At 38.2% G+C, this 13,638-nt stretch overlaps 1 protein-coding gene across 7 annotated transcripts in view; it reads right to left on the reverse strand.

Moving 5' to 3' along the window:
- Positions 1 to 13,638, reverse strand: part of CDKL5 (cyclin dependent kinase like 5) — a 146,938-nt gene that overhangs the window by 21,455 nt on the left and 111,845 nt on the right. For 4 of the 7 annotated variants that reach the window (XM_025046616.1, XM_025046614.1, XM_025046615.1 and 1 more), the window contains exons 10-12: positions 10,278 to 10,358; positions 5,767 to 5,918; positions 645 to 1,677 (exon numbers count right to left, since the gene is read on the reverse strand). In XM_025046616.1, the coding sequence (XP_024902384.1) occupies positions 645 to 1,677; positions 5,767 to 5,918; positions 10,278 to 10,358 (1,266 nt within the window). The remainder of the gene's footprint in view (positions 1 to 644; positions 1,678 to 5,766; positions 5,919 to 10,277; positions 10,359 to 13,638) is intronic. The other 3 variants (XM_006911629.3, XM_015589165.2, XM_015589164.2) reach the window with 1 other exon arrangement.

The following is a 13,638-nucleotide window of genomic DNA, read 5'->3' on the forward strand; positions in this document are numbered from 1 at the left end:
AACTCGGTTCTCCTTCTGACATTCGCTTTTTTCCACCTTTTCTTTGTTGCAGGTAAATGTTTCATGTCACAGAAATATAATTTTAAAAAGCATGTTCTGTTGTAAGAATGCTGCTTCTTTTAAACAGGTTAGTGTCAGTTCTAGAGCCTGAAGATCAATGACATGGAGGAAGTATTATGCTAAAAACATTGCCTTGAGATTGAAAAACAATCCAAAAGACTAAAAATTAACATTTATCCTGGTCTGAAGTTAAATTTATATATAGTTCTAGATAAATTTAAAACCATTCGGTTCGTTTAAGATATTGAGTAAGGTCTTAGCAAAGGGTTTGGCTTAAGCAAATGTAGTTAGAGATTACAAGAAAAATCCCCATAAATTTACACTGAATTTTGAGAAAATTAAAACTAACCCATAGAGCCGATGAATTCTATGATAAATCAAAATAGGATTCTCTCAACAAAATATGCCAGAAAGGAACATTTAAGAAAGGAAACACATTTCTAAAAACAAGCTTTCTGAGTTCTGAGTATTCGACCATTGGCTTAATTATCTCTTTAACACATCAGTCCTTTAAGTACTGTTTCCCTAAATGCATCCTATCAAGAAAGAATAACCTCCTACAGTAGGTAAAATTGCAGACTGACCCTATTGAGCCCTGCACCACCTTCCCATGGTGAGCCAACGGATCCAGTCAAGGCCCTCAGCTGTACCTGAGGTGATAAGAGCTGCAGGCTGTTGGCTCTGGCCGCCATCCCTTGCCCTACGCTCAAGCTTCCGTCCAAGCCTTTGGCTCTCACTTTGTCCCGGGTCACATACATGGAATGCCTATGTGGACGCTGCTGAGAGGAGAAGGGGCTGGTGTAGCCCAGCCCGTAAGAAAAGGATTCATGAGGTGCAGACAGCGAATGGGAATGGCTGTTGTCCATATGCTCGGGCAGCTTCAACTCCTCCATCGTTTTTGAATGCCTGGCTGTGGTTCGGCGAGAGTCGAGAGTGCCCTCACTTCGGTTGTTTCTCCCCGAGGGGCTGAGCAAAGTTCTCGTGTCGCTGTGCCTGGTGGGGGTTGGGCTGGTGGGAGAGTTCAAGTCCAAGCAGCTAGATGGGAAGTACCTACTGGTATTGGACTCTGCGATTTGGGCCCTGGCTTCGGAAAGGTTGCTCACAGACTTGGAATCACTCAACGCCCCGTGGCTTTTGGCCTTGGTCCGGTAGGAAGGACTCCTAGAGGACTGGGGAATGGTGTCGATGTAGCTGTGCCGACTCTGCTTCTCACTGGGCTGCAGTGTGCCAGCTTTGCTCTGAGAGCTTTCCATGAATGAGTGCCGATTCTGCTGTGATCTGCTGCTCGACTTGAGGTACTTTGTGCCCGGGCCTTCTGAAGGCTTTGGGTCAATGTTGAAATCAAACTCTGTCTTTGACTTGGCTTCTTTTGGGCTGAGAAGGTGTGGTATGTTGTTGTTGGTAAGGTCTTTGCTGGTAGACCCAGGCTGGCTGCTCGCTTGGTAGGTTTTGGTGTGCATGGGACTAAGAGTGGCTCCAGCGAGGTTTCCATTGAGGAAGCTTTCATTGGCAGGAAGGCCTTCGTCGGCCCGGGGCAGACCCACACTTAGGTTCTGGATGTCCTTGCTGTTAGATCTGTGGTGAGACTGCAAAGCAGTACTTTTGCTGGCTTGGTTTCTATGTTAAAAACAAAAAAGGTAGATCAGTTTTCCTCAGTAGCAGACATACAAATGTATCATAAAAGAACAAGTACCTCCAACACCTCAAAGACTAGAAACATCAACTCTCTCAAACTTGTGTCGACAAATGACAAGTAACCATAAGAAGTAAGTTCCTTAGATCAAGTCTCTGCAGCAAAGCACTGGTCCTAATGAAATGATTTGGGCATCTTTAAAAGCTCAGCTAACTGGCTGCCAATAGAGTTTCTAACCGATAATCTGGGAAAACATGCTTTTGCTATGTTGGTGCTCACATGAGTGCTTGTTACAGAAGACAGTTGAGCTATAGACAAACTCTTTATGACTCTTTTGTCTGCTCAAATGTCAGAAGGCAACATTTAGACTTGAAGGTCACAGTGTTCCTTGAAGTTCCTTTTTATTTGTCAAACTCACAGCCTGCCTCAGCGATATATACTCACAGCATATACACACAGACATCAGCGTCTCTTTTGTCTCTAGCCTGTAACGTCAAAGGATGAGAATTCTAGCAATGTACTCAATAAAAGAAAATGACACTCTAAAAAGAAATGTAAACTGCCTGCTGAAGTTTGCTGGAAAACATGATGATCGGTGTTCATGTTTTAGAGAAGTGGCGGCACTCGGGGTACATCAGATGCTTCTTGTACCCTCAATGGGAATGCGTCTCTAACTCGATCACAGGGATCTAAAGAGTTTATTTCCCTCCAAAAGGCACAATTTATCCTATTCTCTATTTCACATGCCATTACTCCAAAATGACTAAGGCCTTCTTTAAAGCTTCCTTTTCTACTTGGTTTAAAACACAAAATATAGATGCAGAGGAAAACCTTGTCCTGTACTTGAAAGCTGAAACTGACATCACAGTAGGGTCATTTTGTTCTACTGTAATTATTTAAAGGATCAAATTGTAGTCTGCGATAGGTGAGAACATTTTTAAAATGAAAAAGAATTCCCTTTTTACTATACATTCAGAAAATTTTGTTGCAAATATTGTTACTGCTAAAGATGGTTTGATTTGGGAGATTTTTGTTCCCATCACACACTAAATGGAAGAAAAGTCACTTTTTTCCCCCGTAGAATGATAATCTGTGAAACTATTCCTTCCTGGTTTCCCTGAGAATTCACTTGGCTCAGGCATCAAAAGCCCCCTTTTCCTCTCCTCCTGTCTTTCAGAGTGTTAAAAAGTATCTGATATCAAGCAAGCCTGTAGTAGTGCAGAAGGCCCCGCCTCCTAAATGGCACTTACTAAAATCTCTTGCAGTTGGGTCACAAGAATTGCAGCATTAAATAAGGTTGCTTAAATACAAGTTAACTAAATGGCAGATCCCAGTCCCAGAAAGAAATTACAATGAAAGGCGAGTTTCACTTTCTGTTAAATGATGCCAACAGAGTCTATCCCCAGGTCAGTGTGGAACAGTCCCCAAATCCTAAAGGCAAGTTTTTCGCCATTAGACTCATTTGTCAACTTACATCTCGGTAACTAAAATATCTTAGCAACTTTCAAGACCCCAAAAGTGGTAGACAAAGAGTCTCACCCATAAATACATACAATTAAGTATGTTGGTTCTTCCCATTTGCCCAACCCCCAATCCATTCTCCACTCCTCTCTGCCCCATCCTGGGTCCCAGGAACTGTGTCACCCAGGCTCCCTTGCTGCCTAACTCACAGCTGGTCTGAGCACTGCAAGGGGCTGTCTTCTCTGTCCCTCCTGGCATCTGCTCTCTGACTCAGATCATAGCTGTGTTCCTCCATATCACAGATCCCTGGGGGTGGCTCCTCCTGCCTGGCTCCCCTGGGCTCTCGTAATCCTATTTCCTCCCTTTTCTCCTCTAGGCCTAGAAAGAATAATAGCAGAGATAACACGTGCAGATCTTGTGAAATGCTGAAGCTCCAAAGAGGGCCAGAAAAGGATAGAGGAGAGTGAAGATGGTTGCTAGAGTTTTTGAAACTCTTAGAAACACTTCTCAGTGTGGTGAGAGGGCGTTGAAGGGCAGGCTGAAGCACCCTCGCAGCGCGTCCAAACTGAGGAGAACCTCCGAAGAGTCTGGCGGAGACTCACACAGGGGCTAAGTATCACGAGAAACCACTGCCTTTCCTACTGAGATGTGAGCTTAGATGACAGAAAACAGGGTGTTTGAGTGTGTCTCAGGGACTAGGCGGGAGAGTGTGTGATTAGTAGCCAATATAAGGTGTCACGAACATCTCCACAGTGGTGCTGGGAAGTCCAAAGAAGCCATAGTCTGTGGAGAATTACTGTCTCCAATAAGAAGGGCACCCATGGAGGAAATATGTACCTCAGGCAAGTGTGGAGAAAAAGACGTTTCCAGATATATATAAACTGAGCTAAGATCATTCCTAGATAAACCATTTAGGGCTTTTTCTTTAATATATTTAATATAGTGTCAAGACCTAAAAACTAATTCTTTCAGCGATTTTTATTTCTGTTCTCATCTGCTTCAAAAAGGGATTTGGGAGGACTCCTGAAAGACCCAAGTAAAGCACATTCTCCTGAGCACACACATCTTTCTTCACAGATTTAAAAAAGGTTCCCAAGGAGAGTCTCGGATCCCCACTGGGGACCTTGCTCAAGAGAGTCACGAGAGGAAGAATACATCGGCCCCATTTCATAGTATGGGTTATACCACTAATCACTGTAGCACGAATCAAAAGTTGGTCTGCTGAACTTTATATCTTTGGAATCCTTGTTCTCTGCAAATGTAAACTGTACAAGTCAAGTGACAACTACAGCAACAGGGAGACAAAGGCACCTAAACTGAGAGTGATCTCAGGTAAGACAGGCATAACGTGAGCCTCCTAAATGCAAAAGAACAACCAAATGATGAATACTATTCCTTGACGTAGTGTAAGATCTCGTGCAAACAGACAACAAAGTGAACACGAGCTTGGTTAATAATAATTTCAATCTGCTCCTAGGCCTCCTTGAAAAACAACAGGTAAGAATGGTTTATAAGGTGGTGGGGGGGGGGGGAGACACACGAAACTAATCATTTTGAAGAGAGTAAACAACTGTAAAATCAATCTGCTTAATGATCGCAGTTAAGCAGAGAAAACATAGGATAAATGGTTATTGCCAATTTATGAATATACTCGCAGACCTAAAAAGTACCAGGTATTGAACTTTCAAAACGCCATTAAATTAAGAACTGTTCTACATGGAGAGAAAATTGGGGAAAATGGGAGAAAATTTATATTAAAAAAGCTTCATATTAAGAATTACTATTTTCTATTTCTCTTTTAATAGTAGATGAGAGAAACTACTTCCTGACTCCCACAGTCTAAGTGACAAGACTAAGCTTCTTGGGAGAGTAAAGAAGACAAGGAGCCTGTGACAAGCACACTGCCCTCCTGGAAATACAGCCAGCAGAATCAGAGAAAGGCAGTTCTGGAGACAAAACCTGACTGCACGGTCCAATCCCTTATGGGTCTCCCTGCCCCGCCCTAGGAAATAGAGATTTTTTAAGGATTATGCTGAAAAATTCTATTTTAAAAAGCACCAATTTTATTCACTCTTCCAAATTGACTTGACTATTTCCGTATTCTTATTCTTATGAAAAAATAACTTCTCAACTCAATAATTAAAAGACAAGAGCAACAAAAACACAACACCCATTTATACAGCCAGACCTACTTGGTTTGGTTGCAAAGATTGTCCTAAGTGCCTTCCCACCAACCCGGGTTTGGTATCCTCTTCCTCCCTCCAGAAATCCCCTTGCCCTCACCAACCCTTCTTCCCGCAGGCATCGCTCCGGGTCCAATCTACATAGAATCTTCTAGCTCATGAGGCTAGCACCCCCCTTAGTTGCTAACCCATGCTACCTTTCCCAGAGAATGCATAGGTTTCGATATACTTGTTAAAGATAAGAGAGTCTTTAAGACCCACACAACTCTGAAACTGCGGTTCTGAATCATGTAATAAGCATAAGGAAGATATTTTTGAATAAAGAGGGCTTTCCTTCTTTTCTCTAATTGCATCATTTAAGCAGCCACCTCCTCCACCTACTTGTGAGACCAGCACTGCATCTGTACTTCCTTAAAAGGGAATATTTACCTATTAGATAAAGTGCTGCTTTCCACATGGTAAGGTTTTCTTTTTGCTGACCTTGAAGGCGAGCGATCCAAAAGTCTCTGCGTTTGAAATGTTGGGTGATTCAAACACTGTTCTGTTAAATATCTGTCAGCCGGATCCAACTTCAGTAAATTCTTAGGAAATAAAGTTAGGATTGGAAAGAACATTATAAAATCAAATCAAAATTTAACTGTAATAAAAAACTTTATTTCCTTTTCTTATAAAAGAAATGCATGGTCATTGCAGAACATTTAGCAAATATAGTTTGGTCTAAAAAAAAACAAAAAAAAAACCCACACCTTTTTTTTCAAGGACTATCTAAATCACCCATAATCTTGCCATTGTTGTCTTCTGGGGATGTTCTTGCCCAGCCCGTTTTTGAATATCATATATACACATTTTCTTTTATAAAATCTGGCTCATATTATACACTTAAGTTTTGTATCCTGCACTTTTCACTAACTAATCAAAAACATTTTTATAACATAATTTCAACATTCTAAATATTTTTTGGAAAGGTATATATTCACATGAAAAAATATACATTCTTTACCTTTCCCCTGTCCTCCTCTCTAGAGGCAGCCATGTTATCAGTTTCTAGTGCATCCTTCCATAGATACTCCATACATACCTCTATCTGCTCCTTTTATTTTACCCAAATAGTAGCATACACACAATGGTCTGCACTTAGTTTTCTTTCCACTGGATATTAGCTCTTAAGAGATCATTCTGTATCAGTAAAGACCTTCAACTCCATGGATGTACCTTAGGTTGTTTTTAGCCAATTCCTTAATGATAAACAGTTATTTGGTTATTTCCCAGCTTTTATTATTATGAACAATGCTGCAGCAACAAATAACTTGACCGTATGTTTTCTAATGACTATGGAGAAAGTTTGTGGTATGGGTATACCATGATCTATTTAACCAATCTCCTGTTGGACATTTAGATGGCTGCCAGTTTTCACTATTATAATTAACACTGTGATGAGCAACTGAAATCTCTACATATATCCACGATCCCTTTCATAGGACTGACTCCTAGAGATAGAACTAGTAGGTATGCAAATTTTAAAGATTATTTTCTGTGTTGCCAAATTACCCCCTAGGAAGTTTGTCTCAAATGATACTCCTCTCAGCAACTCAGATTCTACCAATTTCCTGGCACCCTCATCAACAATAGGCATTATCATTCTTTTTAGTACTTATAAATTAGACATTTTAAAAATGGTATCTCCAGCTGTTTTAATTCATATCTTTAGTAAGGTTGAATATTTTTATACTTATTGGTTACTTATATTCCTTTTCTTATTTTTCTACTTGTATTTATCTGTGAGTGCTCTTTATTCAATAAGGTAGTAACCCTTTTATGTTGCACATATTAGATTTTTAACAAACTAAAATCTTTTCTTCTAATAATATTTTTCTTACTAGTAATTGGACCAGGTTTTAAAAGGTGACTCATTATTAAAACTAATTGGTTTTATTGACAAGTTAAACAAATATATAAAGAAACATGTCCCACATAACCTAATACAACTCAACAGAGCATACTAAACTTTGGCTCTTTGAGTAACAGGCACTTTCCTTCAGAGAAAGGACGAAGGGTAAAATTCCAGCGTTCCCAAATCCATCTCTACCTCACTTTCATTGGTTTTGCTGACAGTTAATCTCCTTGTGATCCAGTGCTGAACACTGGGAGTAAACCTAGATTTCCGTTCAATAAGCCAGAATTCAATTTTAGACAACCACCTACAACCCAGCATCACAGAAAATTTGAATTCTGATCCTATTGTATACGGAAATATTCACTTTAGGTCAGAAGATTCCAGAGACCCAACCTACTGCTTACATGCAAATGTAGTTACATTTATGTTGACTCAGACAAACGTCTAAAATTACTTCAACTCTTTCTTCTTCCTCATTAGAAAACAAAAACTGTGGAGGCATTTAAAAATGATTTTGGTCTCACTGGCAGTTAAAGCAATTGACATCAAAATGGTTTCAACTGTATGATACTAGTTGAAACAAAGCAAAGTGGCCTCTGAGTAGTATTTTAAGTTAGAAGTACATGTGATCTTTCAGAAGCCAAATATTTAGCAACATTAAAGTACTATTTTAATTTAAGATTATCAACAGTAGAAATTAATGCACACGCAGAGAAATATTTTTATATTTAGGAATACAGCTGTTAATTTTCAAGTTATTTGGAAGGATGAAGTCACTATAAGGAAAGCATAAAACTTACCAAGTAAATAGTTTCAAAATTCAGTGTTTTTGGGAAAAAAAATTTATTATTATTTTTTAATTAAAAGGGAACCCATATAATTATTGTGGCCATTCTTGAAGTTATTAGGGGCTTGGATTAATTCTGAAGACTTGTATCCCAACTAAAATGGCTGACGTGTGAACATATGCAGAATGAAATGGCCATTTTTAGATACTTACATACTTATAAAATTATCAAATCTGCTTTAGGGAAATGGCATAGAGAATATATTTCTTCATGAAAGGATAAATGGCATGTTATTTTTCAAATTCATTTTCAAAAATAACTAAAAGACAAAAGGAATAATTCTATATATTAACATTCAATAATAACAAGGCAATATTAATCTTTGGTGACAGAAGACAGAATCATGGTTTCCAGGAGTTGGGGAACAGTGGGGTGTAGAGTTTGGGTGGGGGTCATGAGGAGGCTTCTGGGGTGTTAATAATTTTTCATATCTCAATTTGGCTGGGGTTACAGAGATACGCCTACATTATAAAAATTAACTGAGATATACACAGAATTTATATACCTTATGAATATATATTTTTGATAGAAATTGTTCTTTAATGTTAAAGAAATTCGAGGGTAAATATATTAAATGAATAGGAATTAGACTGTTTAACTTTCAAACTGATATGAACGCAGAAAGATTCAGGTTTTCTTTGTACTTTTATCTGTGCTAGATTTTACCAGCTATCACACCGATGCTTGGTAATTACATTTGGCAATGACTGAACAAAAAAGTTCAATTATTTTTCTTTATTAAAATTATTGAGGTGACATTGGTTAATAAAATCAAAGGTTTCAAGTGTACAATTCAATAATACGTCTATGTATATGCATTTTGTGTTCACCACACAAAGTTAAATTTCTTTCTGCAACCAAATATTTGACAAGTTCAAATATTTTTAACTAAAAAAAGACAGAAGGCAGAAAACATGGAATTGCAATTTAATTCAGTTCTTTTACTTTATTCTATTTACATTTTAAAAGTTACTAAATAATTAAGACCCTGATAAATATTGATTGCGTGAAAGAAGAGATTGACAAAACCCAACTGATTTAACGGATAATTTATGCCTAATTAATCTGAATGAGCCTTGAGGGTTCTTTTTTAAATAGCATCTTGCAATCTGTGTTTAGAAGAATAGTAGTGCTGTAGAGTTGTTTTATTGTTTTTTTTTTTTTAAAGTATTTTGTATTTAATTCAATTTGGGAAATGTTGAGTGAGACAGAAATGCTTCTTTGCGGTTGAATTTCTGAATGCCTTTATATGTTAATAATTATTGTGAATCTCTACAAAAGGTTTTATGCTGTGTGGCCTTTTCCTAAGGCCACACCTCACTCCCCCATGTCTGACCCCACACCTATTTACGCAGTGTTCCTTGGAACTCAGATTAACATAGTTTAAAGCAGAGCAGAGTTCTGAGAGCACTGCTCTGCAATTTCTGACTGTGCTAAGTACGCTTTTAAAGGCTCTGTGCACAGTGTAACCTCCTCTGATTTTGATGATTGTCTGAATAGGCATAAAACAAACCTGATCTATTAACAAGTGTTTGTTTAAAGACTTACTATCAAAAAATCAGCACTTGTTTGCTTATACACTGGCTGACTGCAATGAAAGCTGGAGAAATAGGAAAAAAAAAGTTCTCACTCAAGGGGCTGACTCACTGTCTACTCGGGGAAGAAAAACATGAATAAACAACTGCGAGAATGTTTTTCAGTAGTCCAGAGCAGGAAGGCCTCCTGGACAGGGGCACTAGCAACAGGAGGAACACTCAGGCATGGCAGAAGCAGTACTGTCAAGTATCTGTATTTAAAAAATAAAGAGCCAGAATGAGCCATCCATCTGGGAGAGAAGAGGCCAAGTTATGAAAAAAGCAGAATTAGGTTCACTGGAAAAATAATTTTATGGGAGGCTCTGAATATCATGCAAAAAATGTTAGAATCTCTTCTTTCAACATTCATTTTAAGATTTGTTTTAATACCTTAAGCCTGAGCAGCTCTTGAGTGCTGAATAAATTTAATTATTTCTTATTATTTATATTTAATTTATCCTGTCCATTTTAGGAATGTAATTTAGGTATCTCATGGTCCTGTCTAGATGGAATGTTACCAGGTACTGCTGCAATTTTAAATAAGTGACATGCCTTTTAACATAGTCCCCCGTTATTTACCATTAACAGAAGACATTTTATACAGACAACATCAATTTGTCCCACCTTCATCAAGTCAAGTAAAATGCTGTTTAAAATTCCAAGGTATCTTCTCTCCAATGACTGAGGATGGTTGACAGCTGGAAACTGTAAGAGCGAAATGACAGGAGTGTTAGCACGCGGAGAAGGTTACGTGTGTGCATAAGCTTGAGTTCTGGAGGAGGTAGCAGATGGATATTGTCCTGGTGCCAATCAAAGTCAAATTTACTTTATATGGATATTATTTTTGGTGTCTATGTATTTGAAGTATGGATTGATAGAACTGGGTATTAAATAACAGGAAAAGTCACAGGTGAAAGATGATACTTAAATCTCTAGCTAGACAATACTGAAGCATGTAAAACAAACCAAAACATAAAAATTTGAAACTGTATTTATATATTTTATACAGTGCTGTCTGCTTATATAGATAATTCCATTATAATATGGCTTATACAGAATTTGTCCACTTATACAATCCTTAAGTCTTTTTCACAATAACATATCATTTACTCCTGAAAATTAGAGAATTTAAAAAGAAAAGAGAAAAGGGCAGAGAGGATAGTACCTGAAAGTCCACAGAAGTAGAAATAGTAAATTCAGACACACATTCTATTATCACTTTTAATACACTGTTTTAATGATCTGTTTTCAATTCCTTCCTTTATGTAAGTTGAAACAGAAGGCAAACAGGCTCCTAAATTAACAAATGCACTTTTAAATAAAATGAGGGGAAGAGGTCAAGTTTATTTAGATACTCTGTCCTTCCCTCTGCCACTTCACATTTCACAATATCTAAGTGGATGGTGAAGTATTGGCCCAATGCCATGAACTCCCCTCCCAATGAGAGGGCTACTTTGCTTTTAATATCTATTTTTTTTACACCAACATAAGAGCATTTTAAAGTACTGAAATCCCTATACTGCTAAATAAGTGGATGGGAGGGCTAGTTATGTGGTAAAATTCAAACAAGGAATTTAAGGGAGTGATTATGACCTCAGACCACACTGCCAGGTATGGTGGGGGAGACAGAATCTGGGTAAGACCTAAACCTTGAACTCAAGCACTTCACAGTCAGGCTGGAAAGGCAATCAGTACTGAATTGCGCAGCCATAAATTCTACTTGAAGCTCAGAGAAAGGAGACCAAGGTGGTTTGTGGCTGTAGAAGAAAGAATCCATAGATAATATTTGAACTAGGTTTTGAAAGATGAGAAAAATGTGAGAACCAATAAAAGTAGGACAGCACCTCCCAGACAGAGGCAGTAGAAGGACTACCACGAGCTTAACACAGACACACAAGCAATAACCTAAAACTGATTTCTGGGGAAAGTGATGCTATATGACGCATTTTAGCAATTATTCTTATTTCAAGATGAGGAAGGTGATAATTAGAAAGTTCAAATAACTAGTCCAAGGCAAGTCATACAATTAAAAAGCAGAACTAGTATTTGCCCCCAAATCTGTGGCACAAAAGCTACACTCGTTCCAAACCTAGGCACCGCTCCTAAGAGGAACAGAGGTTTATCCAGGTGTTGTCAGAGCATTAAATACCAGCCCAGAGAGAGAGCTACTTGTCATGCTGTGATAAAAGACTCTATCTATATTAAGACATTTTAATGAATATTTTGCTTATGAGGCCTATCTTAGGTTACCAGATACCCCTTCCTTTTTTTCCCCCTTAGAAGTAACATTTCCTTGATAAGAAAATTAATGCTGAAAGTCAAAATGTATTAGAAATATTATGATAAAAAATGACTAAGCAAGCACCTAACTTAAAAAAATTAATTTATGTGCTTTTGAATGAAAGCTACCATTCTAATATTAGATAATTCAACAAATTACCAAAACTCTAGAATAGAAGTTTAAAGTATATCCCGATCAGTAGATTTTTTTTTCTCCCTTCCTTCATCTCTTTGGCCAGTGTCATACAATGAGAGTGGCCTCTTTACTGAGCACTTACTATGTGTCAGGCCCTGGTCTGGGCATCTGAGATGTAGCATTTAATCTTCACAACAACCCCATCAGGCAGAACTTCTGTATCATCATTTTATATGCGAAGAAACAGAGACACAAGAAACTTGCCTAAGGTCGTTTTAGTAGTAAATATGGAGCCAGGTTCTGAACCCCAGTGGTCTAACTCCAGAATCTATGCCCTATACTATGGGACAGCAATTGTTCCTTTTTGAAAATAATGCACACCACTAGAGCAACATCTTATTTTCTAATCTCTACGTAACTGAATCAAAATGCAAACGACACTGGATTGGTTATTGGTGAGGCCATGTGTCACGGCAGTTATAGGTTACACGCCCTATGTGCTTAACTATCTGTCGCAGGCATTCTCAAGAAAAATGATAAAGAAAGACTTTTCATCAAAAGATGTTAAACCTCCAAAAAGATTAAGCTAATTTAGTTAAAACACCAGAAACACATTCAGACTAAAATGTAAAAATATTAAGGTCTATGAAAACCAAAGTGTCGGAAACAGCCGTTTCTCAGAAGGATATTTATAAGCAGTAGCATTGTGTGCTCTCTAGCATTTTACAGATAATACTGCACAGTGAGGTCTGTGATCAAACAGGACAAATGAGGAAAAGATAACCTTCATGCGGCCTGTCTAACCCAAAAGCTACTCATTCTTCAATATCCATTTCAAATTTCAAATCCTCCACAAATGGTTCTCTAGTGAATCCAGAGAAATATGATTTCTAACTTTCCAGAATGTTTCACACTCTCATGGTCTCAACCATGCTGAGGTGTATTAGACAACAGAGTAATGTAGTTAAGAATGTGGTACTTTATTATATACCATGCTTTATTATAAACTGTACTGTTTCTTAATCATTTCATGCACAATTTTAACTCTTCAGCTAATCTGTAAGTTATTAAGTAGCCAGGTACCATTACAGATCCGTTTACACTCACTCCAGCGAATCCAGCATAGAGTCTCTTTAACCAGGCAAAGAGCAAGGCAGCCAGCAGGCCAAGCTTGATGTTCTAGCAGTTAGTGTTAAAATCCTGAGGTCAGATACTCAATCATTTAATACCATTAAACCTAGTGGGCGCTATTCTAGGTGTGCTGCAAATATAATGCTGAACATGATAGTTCATTTCCTCACGGAATTTGTTAGTCCAGTGAGGATACATATTTTGCAAACAGCTATTTAAAAGAGACTGCAGTGAGTGCTGCAAGAGAGATGACCCTAGAGCTATAGGAACACAGAAGGGGGAGCTATCAATTCCCTTGGAGGAGTCTAGAAGGACTTCTCGGAGGGAGGACATGTGACATGAGTCTGAGGGAGGGAAGAGAAAGAGCTGTCTAGGAAGTGGGGTGAGGGCTGGGAGCATTATAGGAATGAAAATACAGCACTATAGAAGCAACATGTC

Source organism: Pteropus alecto, unplaced genomic scaffold (assembly GCF_000325575.1).
Source record: "Pteropus alecto unplaced genomic scaffold, ASM32557v1 scaffold23, whole genome shotgun sequence".
NCBI classification, from domain to species: domain Eukaryota; kingdom Metazoa; phylum Chordata; class Mammalia; order Chiroptera; family Pteropodidae; genus Pteropus; species Pteropus alecto.